At 33.4% G+C, this 13196-nt stretch overlaps 1 protein-coding gene across 1 annotated transcript in view; it reads right to left on the bottom strand.

The window, feature by feature from the left end:
• Window positions 1-9872, bottom strand: part of LOC143186858 (cell division cycle and apoptosis regulator protein 1) — a 94047-nt gene extending 84175 nt beyond the window's left edge. Inside the window, exons 1-2 of the mRNA XM_076390712.1 lie at window positions 9737-9872; window positions 9037-9164 (exon numbers count right to left, since the gene is read on the bottom strand). Coding sequence (XP_076246827.1) covers window positions 9037-9164; window positions 9737-9794 — 186 coding nt within the window. The 5' untranslated portion in view covers window positions 9795-9872. The remainder of the gene's footprint in view (window positions 1-9036; window positions 9165-9736) is intronic.
• Window positions 9873-13196: the final 3324 nt, after the last annotated feature.

Below are 13196 nucleotides of genomic sequence, written 5' to 3'. Positions count from 1 at the left end.
TGACGATCGTGACAAAACATCGCGGCACATTTCACCACAGTACGCGAACAGTGCGATCGCGCTGCGTGATGCTAAAACAGTTAAACTTGAAATTATTTTGTAGGGACGAAGCCGAGCAGGCCGAGTCCCCATAAAAAGCCGCCCAATGGCGGCGACCAATGAGCGCGCAGCATAAGGCGCTGGCGTCGAAAAAGAGGCAGCGTGGTACGCAGTGAGCGACATGGAAAAAACGACGAATGTATCGAGTTAGTTCGTTAATTAATAAAATTACGTGGTAATAAAAATACAGTCTTCTAATATCGCCTGCCTATTTGGTTCTCCTCCCTGTACGTACGGTAGCTTCGCTACACTTTCATTTCCACCCTCCCCTCGCGTCGACGGTTTGAAGTATCTCATGTATAGTTTACGCTCTATACAGACGGTGTTTGACAATAGATGGGAAACAATTTAGAATATAACTGTAGATCACCAAATAAGACAAAAATCAAGGATAACAAAATTGTATTTGAGCTTCCACTTATTAACTACAGAGTGATTCTGCTGCCAGTGGACTCAAAGGTAGTACCGTCGATGTCTTAATAAAGTGGCGATAACACCTTAACTATACAGGGTGTCCCAGAACTGATGGTACAAACGGACAGGGGATAATTCTACATGAAAAAATAAAGCAAAAATGTAAAATACAAATTTTTGCTATCACGCTTCATTTTCGGGAAAATCAAGTTTGAATGTTGACCGTGTAAGGTGAATGTCTCAATTTCTACTCATTTTGTATTTTTCTTCTTATTATAGAAATGTTATGTTTATACTATAGATATGAACAAATTATTATAAATTATTTGAATATTTACGCGAGTATTATACACAGTTTTTTTACAAACAAAATGCAACATATGCAATGAAAAAAAGTAAAATCAAGAAACCTATCTCGTTTTGATCGCATTCTTAATGCTTGGGCTAAGGAACGGCAACTTTAGTTATTTCGAAAATCGGGAAAAGTACACGTGAGGTCATCGTCAACTCGTATTTAATAGTAGGAACATTCACTAAACTTTGCTCTAAATTTATATTTTTTATCATTGTATATTTTTAAAATAAAAAACAGGTGAGTAGGATTAGGGACAAGTAAATTACCGTCATGTCCGTATTTCTACTCATTAAAATTTTAGTAAAGTAACCTCAAAATTCAATGTATAGTGTATCCTCTATTTCTATTTAAAAGTATTTAGTTTGTTATTTATCAATATTTTAAATCTAAAGGAATATATCCTATTGGAAAGAGAAGTGGTCCAAGTACAATATTAACAGACTTAGAAGAACAACGCTTAGTTCATTGGATACTTTGTGTGGGCAGTAAAGGTTTTCCTTTAACAAAAACCAGGCTTTTGGACAGTGTACAGTCATTAATGAAAGAATTAAAAAGAAAAAATCCATTCACTGAAACAGGCCTAGACAACATTGGTTTGAAAGTTTTTTAAAGCGCCACCCACAGTTATCAATTAGGGCACCTCAAAATTTAAATAAGCGAAGAGCACACATTACTGAGGAACAGCTTAAGGCTTAAAGGATGGTATCGATAATGTAGGAGACTACTTAAAGGCAAAAAATTTGTTAGATACTTATAGGTCTGGGATATTCAACTGTGATGAATCTGCCTTTCTTCTAAATCCCAAGGAAAATAAGGTCATTGTTCACAAAAAGTCCAAATCTGTATATAATTTAGTAGGATCTGATGATAAAGAATGCTTGATCGTATTAATTACAGGTAATATAACATATGATGAGTATATGTATATGTGTAGTAATATATGTATTAATTGTAGCTAATTATAAAAAACTTCTTGAATTCATTAAATATAAAGGCAATGCAGCTGGTTAAATGCTGGAACCTATGGTGATGTTTTCATATAAGAGATTCCCAACCGTAATCACAGAAAAAACACCACATGTTTGGAGCATGGGCAGATCTGAAACTGGATGGATGACTGGGGAGTCATTTTTCGAATATATATCAAATATATTCTATCCGTGGTGCCTCATAAATGAGCTACAGTTCCCCATTATTTTATATGTGGATGGACACTCTTCCCATGCCACTATGGCACTTAGTAATTTTTGAATATTTCACAAAATAGAATTGATTTCATTATATCCCAATACTACATATTTAACACAACCCATGGATGTTGCATTATTTCGGCCTTTGAAACATGCATGAAAAAATGCAGTCACAAAATGGAGAATTGAAAATAATGGAGCATCTTTATAAAAGTGCGATTTTGCTGGAGTTTTATAAAAAGCTATTGATTCAATCCATCCAGACAAATGTTTATTAAATGGTTTTACTGCTTGTGGTCTTTTACTATTCACAGCAGACGCACTTGACTATACAAAATTATTAACCCATGAGCATGTAACACAGGAAGAAAATCAACAGAACATAACACAGACACAATCAATAGTTGAAACAAATAAAAAAGATATGCTACAATTTATAGAAAGCAATATAGATAGAAATACCTTAGAACTCTTCAAAACAGCTAAGAGTAGGGCTAATGAATGGCATGGAGAAGATGAATACATCAAATTATTTGCATTTTGGAGTAAATGTAAAAACTTATTGGAAAGGAATGAAGTATCGGTAAAATATTTAGCACGTTCGTCGCCACCCATATCTGGGTGACGGGTGGGTATGCTTCCATAGGGGCCCTGTCACCCAAATATGGGTGACGCTGTTCTTGTGCAACACAGAAAAGGGTGATACTGACGAAGGCATCCTCACGGCTAAAAAACGGTCGAAAGATCATTCCTGTACGAGCAGCCCAAAAAATTTTTCTCTATATTTTCGACTTCTTTTTTTAGGTAGAATCACTTCCTTTCCGCTTGTACCATCAGTTTTGGAACGTTCTACATATGTGATTTGTCAACAAACTTTCACTTTGAATTCACGTACACATATATAAAACTATTTCCACAGCGTTTAAGCAGTTTTATTGCCTTTGAGTCCATTGATGAGCAAATCATCAGTATATTTATAATATAAATATTTATGGAATGTAAAGGCTATCGTATTTACAGACATAGAGGCATTTCCTTCATATAATTGCAATGAAATTCTATAGCACTCCATGCAGACAGCGACTTTAATGAGCATTATTCCCCCAAAGCTAGATTCTTGCAAAGCTTACAATCCGATTTTCTAAAGTTGAGACTTGGTGGCCTGGTCCTTTTACTTGCGAGGTTGTCACTACTCTAGCTCGTGAATGGTACTTCTCCCATGCAATGCGCGCCCTACTCATTAAGCCTTGACCAATTACACTGTTCGACAAATTTTGACTTTTTTTCGATTTTTTAAGCGTGAATAAACATTTCTTATAGATTTCGACGTGCTGATTACGAATCTGCAAACCGTTTTTTCCCAGAACGTACAGTTTTTGAAAAAATCAATTTTGAAAAAAAATGACAAATTTTCAACTTTGGGATTTTTTTCTGCTTTTACCGTAGTGAGTTATTTAGTTGCTCTTTGCACGAAATCATTCTGTGGACTCTCCCGAATAAAATAATATAAATAGTTATTAGATTATAAACATCGAAATAGGTTTAAATAACAATTAAAGTGAAAAGGACACCCAAGACGCACCCATTTTCGCTGATATTTTTCACTTTATTTTAAAAAGTAAGGGTCTAGGAGAAAATATGACTATACCATGCGATAGAGCAAACCTTTGTACTAAGGAAAGCATCAGGTAAATGTCCAAAATTATTTTTGTTTTCAATATAGAAATAAAATGGTTTGGCGAAACGCGCGACGGAGACAGATACTCAATGACGTCAATGCGTATAGGGACCGCTGAACGGCAGGCGGTAGGCGAAACGTCTTCCGCGCGCTCCGCTGTCATTGAGTACCACTGTCGCCGTCGCGCGTTTCGCCAAACTATTTTATTTCTATATTGAAAACAAAAATAATTTTGAACATTCGCTTGATGCTTTCCTTAGTAGAAAGGTTTGCTCTATCGCGTGGTATGATCAGATTTACTCTTAGACCCTTACTTTTTGAAATAAAGTGAAAAATATCAGCAAAAATAGGTGCGTTTTAGCTGTCCTTATCACTTTAAGTATTATTTAAACATATTTCGATGTGTATAATCTAATAACTATTTACATCATTTTATTCAGGCGAGTCTACATAATCATTTCGCGTCAAGAGCAACTCAATAACTATTACTATAAAAGCACAAAATACTTCCAAACTTGAAAATTTGTCATTTTTTTTTTTCAATTCTTTTTCCTTCAAAAACTGTACATTCTGGCAAAAAAAGGTTTGCAGATTCGTATTCAACATGTGGAAATTGATAAGAAATGTTTTTTGAAGTTTATAGAATCAGATACATGTTGAACAGTGTTGAACAATTCAGACTATTTTTATTGTCTCCCAATTTTATTTTCGAAGTGTGCGAAAAATGCCTAGACAGGCTCTTGCATGCAGTGGAATTATTTTAGACGTACTTCGAACATGTGAAGTTTTCAACGACAATAAAAAATTAAGAAGTCGCTCGGATAAAGTATGAAAAGAAGTAGCCATACAAATTTCTGACAAATTATCATCAGATACTTTAAATTTTTGTGTTAGAAATGATCGATGGAATTTACAATCAAATTTAAAAAAACATTTCAATATTAACTTTTTTTTTGAGGGGTGGACAAACGTTTACGATACATAAACAATCGTTTTGCACTAAGAAACATTTGGAAAATGTTCGCGATTGTTATTGTCGGATTTTTTAATTTCGTCAGAACTTTTTTTTGGAGGGTGGACAAACGAAAATTTTTGTTGAACAAATCTGGACAAATCGTGGACAAACGACTAAGATTAGTTTTTTATGAAAATTCCAACTTCCCCAGTCTACTATTATCTGTAACGAAATTTTAACATACTTCAAATTAAAACCTTCTGTCTTCAACTTGGAATCCAATTTTTATTGGTCGCGAAACTCACTGCACACTTTTCGGTGAATATAACTGCATAAATCGTATTATATTACACGTCAACAAATATTGTGAATCGATTAATTTATTTAGTTCCGAATCTACTTACAGACGTAATATTCTTAATGTCCTGTCTATCTATTAATTTGTATTTTTACTTTTTTATTGTATACTACAAAGAAATATCCCTAAATAAATAAATTAATTAATTAATTAAATTTTCTTCCAACTGTTGTCTAATGAAATATATACAGAGTGTGACATGTATACATTTCAATGTTTTAAAGGGTGATAGGGGATTCCAAGTGGGTTACAATTTCCCATAACATAGTGTTCGATTTTCTTCCGTTTTGCAGTAATAATGCTTGAAAGTTAACATGTCTGTACTAGGGTGGACCTTATTTTTGGACCAAAAAATTTTTTCAATCTCACCCCCCAGAATTGTAACACTTGTTGAGAAAATGATCTGGAAAAAATTTGGGGTCAATTGGATCATGGGAAATGGACGCGCATCAAATTTGTTCCTTAAATGCTTAATTCGTAAATATATTGAAATGTGAGTTTGCAATGCAAACTTTAAAACACGAACACCAACCACGGGAAGATTACCGAGAATTTTTGGAACTCACAATTATTTTCTTAGGCGAAAATTTTGCAAAAAATTATGCTTTTCGAGCTCCGGGAGCTTTTCATCACGCTCGATGGATGGCCAAGGCAATATATTATTTAAAAATATATTTATTCAGAGAAGAATTTACTTTGACTAGCGAAGAGACCACTGGGATTCGGGACATTTGTATTTTCCTTGTCAATTTATACTTAAAAGCGTGGATGCAAGCTCCAATCGCAGTAGAAGCTCTGCGACAAAATTTAGAATTTTTACAAAATTTGTACGCTTATCGTCAAATTGATGATACAATAAGCCGTACTGCGATGAACAAATTAATTAACCATTTATGGTACTTGGCACCAGAAACGGCTGCATTGTCATTTTTCGATAGTACCGTACCATATGAAACGAAAGTGCAAATGGTAGAGGCAATAAAAAATGCCAGTACATATAGTGACGATAAAGAATGCATTAAAAAATATAAAATCCTTTCCAAAAAATGGAATGTTTTATTTCTCCAAATTCTAAACGATTCTTCCAAAGATTTTTAATACCGACAACATTTTTGGAAAAAGACCCTTCTGAATGATGACACTGATTTCAAAATTGGGTTAAACATTGTTAAAGGCATTAAGGTTGTCAATGACACCGCTGAGCGGGGCGTTAAACTTATGGAAGAATATAATAAAATATTATCTAAAAACGAAGAGGAGAAACAATGCATATTACAAAATGTGATGGAATACCGAAAACACTATCCTGACATCACAAAGCAAAATTTGTCAAAAGATTTCTAAAGCATTTTTAATACATACAAACGCCTGATCAATCCCTCCGTGACTAATTGAATTTTTGAGACGCATTGAAGATTGCTTGTTAACCTTTTCGTGATCAGCGAGATATGTCTCACTAGGGTTTTTAAGCTATTGTTGATGTATGCATTACACTTTTTTTTGTAATTTATTTCAAAGGGTTAACACAGTCGCGTCTAGAGCAGGACCTGCATGGTCTTACCGAACGTCCACAAGCAGATCTGGGACGAAACGCTTACTACATTTGTATACATAATTTAAAAACTTACATGATGCCTTCAATTCCAAGCAAGCAACGTAAGACGTTGTATCAAGAATTAAGACAGGATATGCTGGCCCTACTGACGAGTTCGTCAGCAAATCTTGGACGAAATACTTTGATGTCATCTCTTTTCATATTTTCCATAATGTCTATAATAATTTCTTATTTTCGATCTTGGAACTCTTTTTCTTTTGGTGCGCATTAATTAATTAATTTAATATCTCTGTTAGTTATGAATATATTAAAAAACTCTTTAAGCAAAAGTTGTAGGATATAAGAATATGAATATAATGACAAAAAAAAATTTTTTCAAGGTCACTTTTTCGAGTTTTCAAGGTCACGGGTGTTTTTTCTATTAATAACTGTTTATGTTATCTGTGTATCTTTAAAGAGAAAAAAAGGCAAATTCAACGATATATCACAACATATATTTATGTTAAAATTAAAAAATTTTCAAATTTGATGCGCGTCCATTTCTCATGCTCCAATTGACCCCAAATTTTTTCCAGATCATTTTCCTAGCAAGTGTCACAATTCTGAGGGGTGAGACTAAAAGAATCTAGCAAAATAACTTTTGTCAAGTATAGCTAAGGTCCACCCTAGTCTGTACGAATAAACCACGAGTCGGAGGACTTTCTAATCTTGTAGATATATTAAGAAGCAATAGAAGAAAAAAATGTTTATACATTTTCTTGTATTTCTGAGTTTAATTTTTATAAAGACTTAAATATCAAAAATACTTGCGGAAAAGAACGTAGGTAATACACACAGATGTAGTGTAAACCCAAAGCTGCCAACAGTCAGCTGTATAAGATTGACTCAATGATTGACAAAGCAGGGACTGTTTACAATAGGAGTCTCGTTGAGGGACTTACGTCTATGACAGTCGTAACACATGTTCAGGGTCTTCCAAAATAACGCAACCTTCTGAAACAACTGAATTTTCTTTATTAACGGACTCTTTCTATGTGTCTGTTTCACCAATATGCACAAACTACTCTTTGTTTCAAAATATAGTGCTAACTTTGAAGTGTTATTACTGCAAAACAATAGTAAATTGGACATTATGTTCTAGGACATTTTGTGGTCCAATTAAAGCATCTTACCATCCCTTAAAATATTGAAATGTATACATGTTACAGCCTGTATATACCTTAAAAAAATAATCACTAATTTGTAAACAATGCAAATTACAATAAGTTCTTAGTCATACAGATATAATTCATATTCAATCAAAAATTTCAGCTCTCATGTTATTATACAGGATTATATTTTTCATATTTTATATCTTTGTTACAACTTAACAAAAGCGTTTATGGACATTTTGTTAAGACATTTTAGTTTTATTTTTACTACACTAATTGTACCACATTGAATTCGCTAAAAATTCTATCACTTTAGCAGTGATTCCACCTTCAGAAAAAATTATTCTTATAATTCTCCCTCTTGTATTATCTGTTGTCAGAATTTTGTATATTACTATCGTTTATAATTGTGTAACTTATTGTTATACACATTCATATAAAAACTGTTACTTATGGGTGACATGACAGTCAATGTATTATTTATAGAACACAAAAAATATGGATATTAGGAACTCACTATCTTGTAACATAGTATCTATTATTATCATTATTATTATCATTATTATTATCACTATTAACACTATTATCATCATCATCATCATCACCATTGTAATAGTAGTAGTAGTAGTAGTAGTAGTAGTAGTAGTTATAGTATTATTAATAGTACTACTACTACTATTATTAACACGCTTGTTGTTAACCATTAGTACTAATATTAGAAGTTGAGAGGATTCTTACAAGAACCATTTTCCTCTCTTATAGTAAAATGGAATTATCCCTCCTATGCCTAGACTTCCCTTTCTACACTTAAACTACACCTCCAGGAAGATGTTAGCATTTCCAAAGTCAAACGTTCGAATCTTGTCAATTTGTAAGAAGCATCAGAACAGAAAATAAAGGACAAAAAAAAACTGTCAATTTCAATTATGAAACCTAAGTTTGTTAATTGTTATGGACAATATGTAACAATTGGATACCTTGTATACTTAAGATGTTTTTATTTCTAATACAACAGTCCAAGTAGACTTGCAAAACAATATATAAAGATAAATTATTGTCTACATGCACTATAAGGAAAAAATTAAAACTAGACTCTTTCTAAAAAATATTCATCTAATAGCTGACCTGTTTATATTATTTTATATATCAATGTAACTAATACTTAAAAAATGTAAAATGACTGAAAAGATTAACATATATAAAACTAAGCCTTTAAAATGACAAATAGCATTATAATTTTCACATTTGATTTATCGCTATTGATTCCTGCTGACTACTAACCTGTTGTAATCCCAAACTTTGTTGATAAACTTGTTGAGTCTGCTGTTGATATTGAACCATTGGTTGTCCGCCAATGCTACCCATCGCCTGGCCTAACATTTGTTGCTGAATATTTTGAATTCCTTGACCTATATAAACATGAAAGTAAAACATGCTGAATGCATTATAGATGATTAATCTTTCACTTTTTACATAATAATAGATATTGTATAAATTATATTATGAATTATTTTGTTAAGTATTCCATTACTACATAATGTACTCTACAAACAGTACCAAGCTATTTATGAAAATGTACGTGGTATTTATGACCTTTTTATTTTGAAATTCCAGAAGGGAAAATACAAGAATATATTTTTTCTATATTTATTTGACATTTCTATATTAAACTTATGTTATTCATAAGTATAACATTTATTTACATAAAAATTAAATTTCTTTCGAAAGAAAAAGAAAATATTTTTCTCAATATCCGTTATTTCGAATAAATCTAATAACAATTTTTAAAGCTGTTTCACATTTTGTAACTAATAGAATAAGCTGGAAATTATTTAATGTTCTAACAACGTATGGAATACTATTTCAGGTCATTTCACAAAAGCATCTTATCAACCACCCAAATTACAACAGAAACTTGGCAACATTGTTTTCTTGCACACGGAACGACAATAAATCATACAGTACAATAAAATCGATTTACCTGCATTACGGACCCATGGTGGATTTTTACCACCTCCGAACGGTGAAAGATTACTCATTTTCTACGTAATATGTAATATTATTAACCATACAAATTTAACAAGATCTCACACACTTAATTCAGCGTCCTACGTTCGGACGCCATCTTTTCATCGATGACTGCTGAAGTCAAAATCTTTACACAATAAATAAATTTTAATTTTTGAATAAAATAGTTCCCTTAAATTAAATACATTCTAAATACTTTTCATGTTTGCTTCACATTAATTTTTCACAATTTGTGATTAATATTTTGTAAATTACATTTCAATAATAAAAGAAATGCCAAATTAGAATTTAATTTGATTATGCCGTAAGCACAATCAGGCACAGACCATAGCACAAGAGCAGTATTTCTACTAATCCCTATGTACTCTATGTCTTCCAATGTAATAGACATTGTCCGTGGTACAGACTCTATACAGGGTGTAACAAAAATGTCGCAGTTCCTTAAAAGGGGTGATTCAGGGAGTTATTTGAAACAACTTTTTCCTTAGCGAAAATGTAAGATGAGGCTTCGTTAACGAGTTATTAATGAAAAACACCGGCCAATGAGAGCACGAGTTTGCCGTCCGAGCGACTGCGGTAGCGTTAGGTACGCGCTGGGCGCTACGGTTGCACTCCGAACAAGAAAGTCGGCATGCGTCAAAAGAAATAGCATTCGTATGAAAATATTTGCATAACGTATAAACGAAAAAGCAATGCAACAAAAGAAATGAACGGAGACTTGGAGAATTAACGTTGAAGATAGAAACGTTGAAAGTAGTCTGCGTTAGATTTAAAAAATAATAATCATTAATGAATTAAATGCAATTCATCTGTAGTTTGTAAATCTGTGTCACTGGGTCACTGTACCGATACTGGTCATCGACCGTCGAAATGGTTTATGGTAGGGTAGAATTTTTTCAAGGAAGCTTCTTGTACCCCCCACGTAGTTTAAGCACCTCAGACCTTCCTTGTTCGGACACTCCGAGATCATGTCTCCTTCGAAACCAAAGCAATAAAGCCATAAATTACCTAAACGCGTGCCCTAGCATAAACCATTTCGACGGTCGATGACCAGGATCGGTACAGTGACCCAGTGACACAGGTTTACAAATTACAGGTGAAGTTTGTCCTCTTCTTCCTTTATTTTTCGTTGTATTGCTTTTTCGTTTATACGTTATGCGAATAAGAAATTTACATATTCGTGTTTTTACGTTGCGCGTAGTTTTCCTCGATTTTAAGTAATTATTCGCTTCAAGTGGTACACAAAAAAAGGACTCGGTATTATTTATTATGTCGCTTTCAGTTTTCATACTAATGCTATTTTCTTCGATGTATGACGACTTTCTTGTTCGGAGTACAACCGTAGCATCTAACGCGCGTACCCAACGCTACCGCGGTCGCTCGGGCGGCAAACTCGCGCTCTCATTGGCCGGTGTTTTTCGGAAATAACTCCTTAACGAAGTCTCATCTTACATTTTTGCTAAGGAAAAAGTTGTTTCAAATCACCCCCTGAATCACCCCTTTTAAGGAACTGCGACATTTTTGTTACATCCTGTATAATACACTAGACTACTAACTCGTGTCTGTGAGGCGTCCCAACTTTTATGTACATACATACATATGTACCAATTTTGTATACTAAATCGCATGCACGGCGAGAAAGTGCAAAAGAAGCGCTAAAATTTGAACATCCATTCAAATATGTACTTATGGTAAAAGTCAATTTTTTATAACCTAGTACCATATTGGATGAAAATAATACTTTTTATTAATAATATAATTTTTTATTGTAATTGAAACAAATTGAATTTTACTGAAGTGCAAATATATATATATATATATATATATATATATTGTATATATGTATTGTATTTATATAATGCAATAAAAATAATGTACGATGTTACAATTCATATAAATTATAATAGAAACTTCAAATATGTTCATCGTTCTGAAGTTCATTATTCAAATCACTGAGTTCCTTATGATGTTGAAGCATGCAGGCCTGTTGCAACCACATCTCTAATACTGTTTGATATATTTGTACATCAAGAGTCGCAGTACATTCGCGACAAGCACATTCGCACCACGAGTGGTGGGGATGAACTGGTGACAGGCTCTCGCCAAGACTATCTGCATATACACAAGTCAAGAAAGAGATTTTGAAATTTTGAGCTTTTTCAAAAGTACCTTAGAAAATGTTTTTCTCAACGAAAATTAATTGATTATAACTCTATGAACCTTCATCTACGTATTGATGCAAGTATTAGTGAAATTAGTGTATGCATTACAGAAAAAATAGCATATTAAGTGGCTCGTGCGCCGGCAGACGTCTAGTAAACTCTAGTAAAGTCTAGTATGATGTCTATGGGAACTATATTACCTAGCTGTGTTAGAGCAGTGATTATAGATGCTTTTAAGACTCCCAATCTCTGTGTTTTCGAGGGGTCATGAATCTATGCTTCGAGAACAAGCGCCATTTGATCTATTCCAGTAGAAAAGAATGAAACACTTCGCACCGTAGCAATCGAATATAGCTTGACAGTAAAAGAAGAGTGCCTGTTTTATCAGTCCAACTTTTACCTTTGTGTGTAGAAAAACTACATTATCCGCTCTGGTGAAAAAGTATATACAGGGTCACTCTGTTAAAATATTCAACACTGTTTATGATTTAATTAGTTCATTTTTTAAGGAACACTTATGAGTGTTAACATGAGTTTTGTTAAATTATAAAATATAGTCCCACATCTTTTTCACGGTTATGCAGCAACGCTTGCTTTCCACTCAATTTAACCGGAATTTCGTTGTATGTCTTTTTTCTGTGAACTAGCAAATCGGAAGTTCCGATTTGCTCATGTGGCGCATGGCGCCTTAAATCGAACCTACGTTGATTTTAACACTCTTCCTCAATGGAGTTTGGATTGCTTGTGTCTTTCTGTTCGGGACTCTTATCACATTATAGTATATCTAATAGGAATTCTTAACATATTATGATAGTATATCTAATACTATCTTAACTAAGGAACTCTTAACATATTATGGTAGTATTCAATCTTAAAAAAATAATTCTACCTTCGATGCACGCCTATCGCAGAACGCAAACTTTCCAATTTTCCTTTGGTCAATGGTTTGGTAAACAGATCTGCTCTTTGGTTTTCTGTCGAAATGTAGACAACTTGTATAATTCCCTTATTAATTTTATCTCTCACAAAATGATATCTGATATTCACATGCTTCGCTCGCTTATGGCTGTCCGCGTTTTTTGCCATACAGATTGTTACGCCCTAACTAGACGGAGGTCGTCTCGAGCGGCAGAGATCAACCTTAGGGTTTTTTGCTCTTTTAAAGTGCTAAAGCACACCTTGATTAACATTTCTCTGAGATGTAACGTAAGGAGAGGGAGGAAAATGAACTGGTATATCTTGTTTGGGTTT

Source organism: Calliopsis andreniformis, chromosome 1, assembly GCF_051401765.1.
Source record: "Calliopsis andreniformis isolate RMS-2024a chromosome 1, iyCalAndr_principal, whole genome shotgun sequence".
In the NCBI taxonomy this organism is placed as follows: domain Eukaryota; kingdom Metazoa; phylum Arthropoda; class Insecta; order Hymenoptera; family Andrenidae; genus Calliopsis; species Calliopsis andreniformis.
Note: the sequence above shows the minus strand (reverse complement) of the source record. Positions and strands in the feature narration are given on the sequence as shown.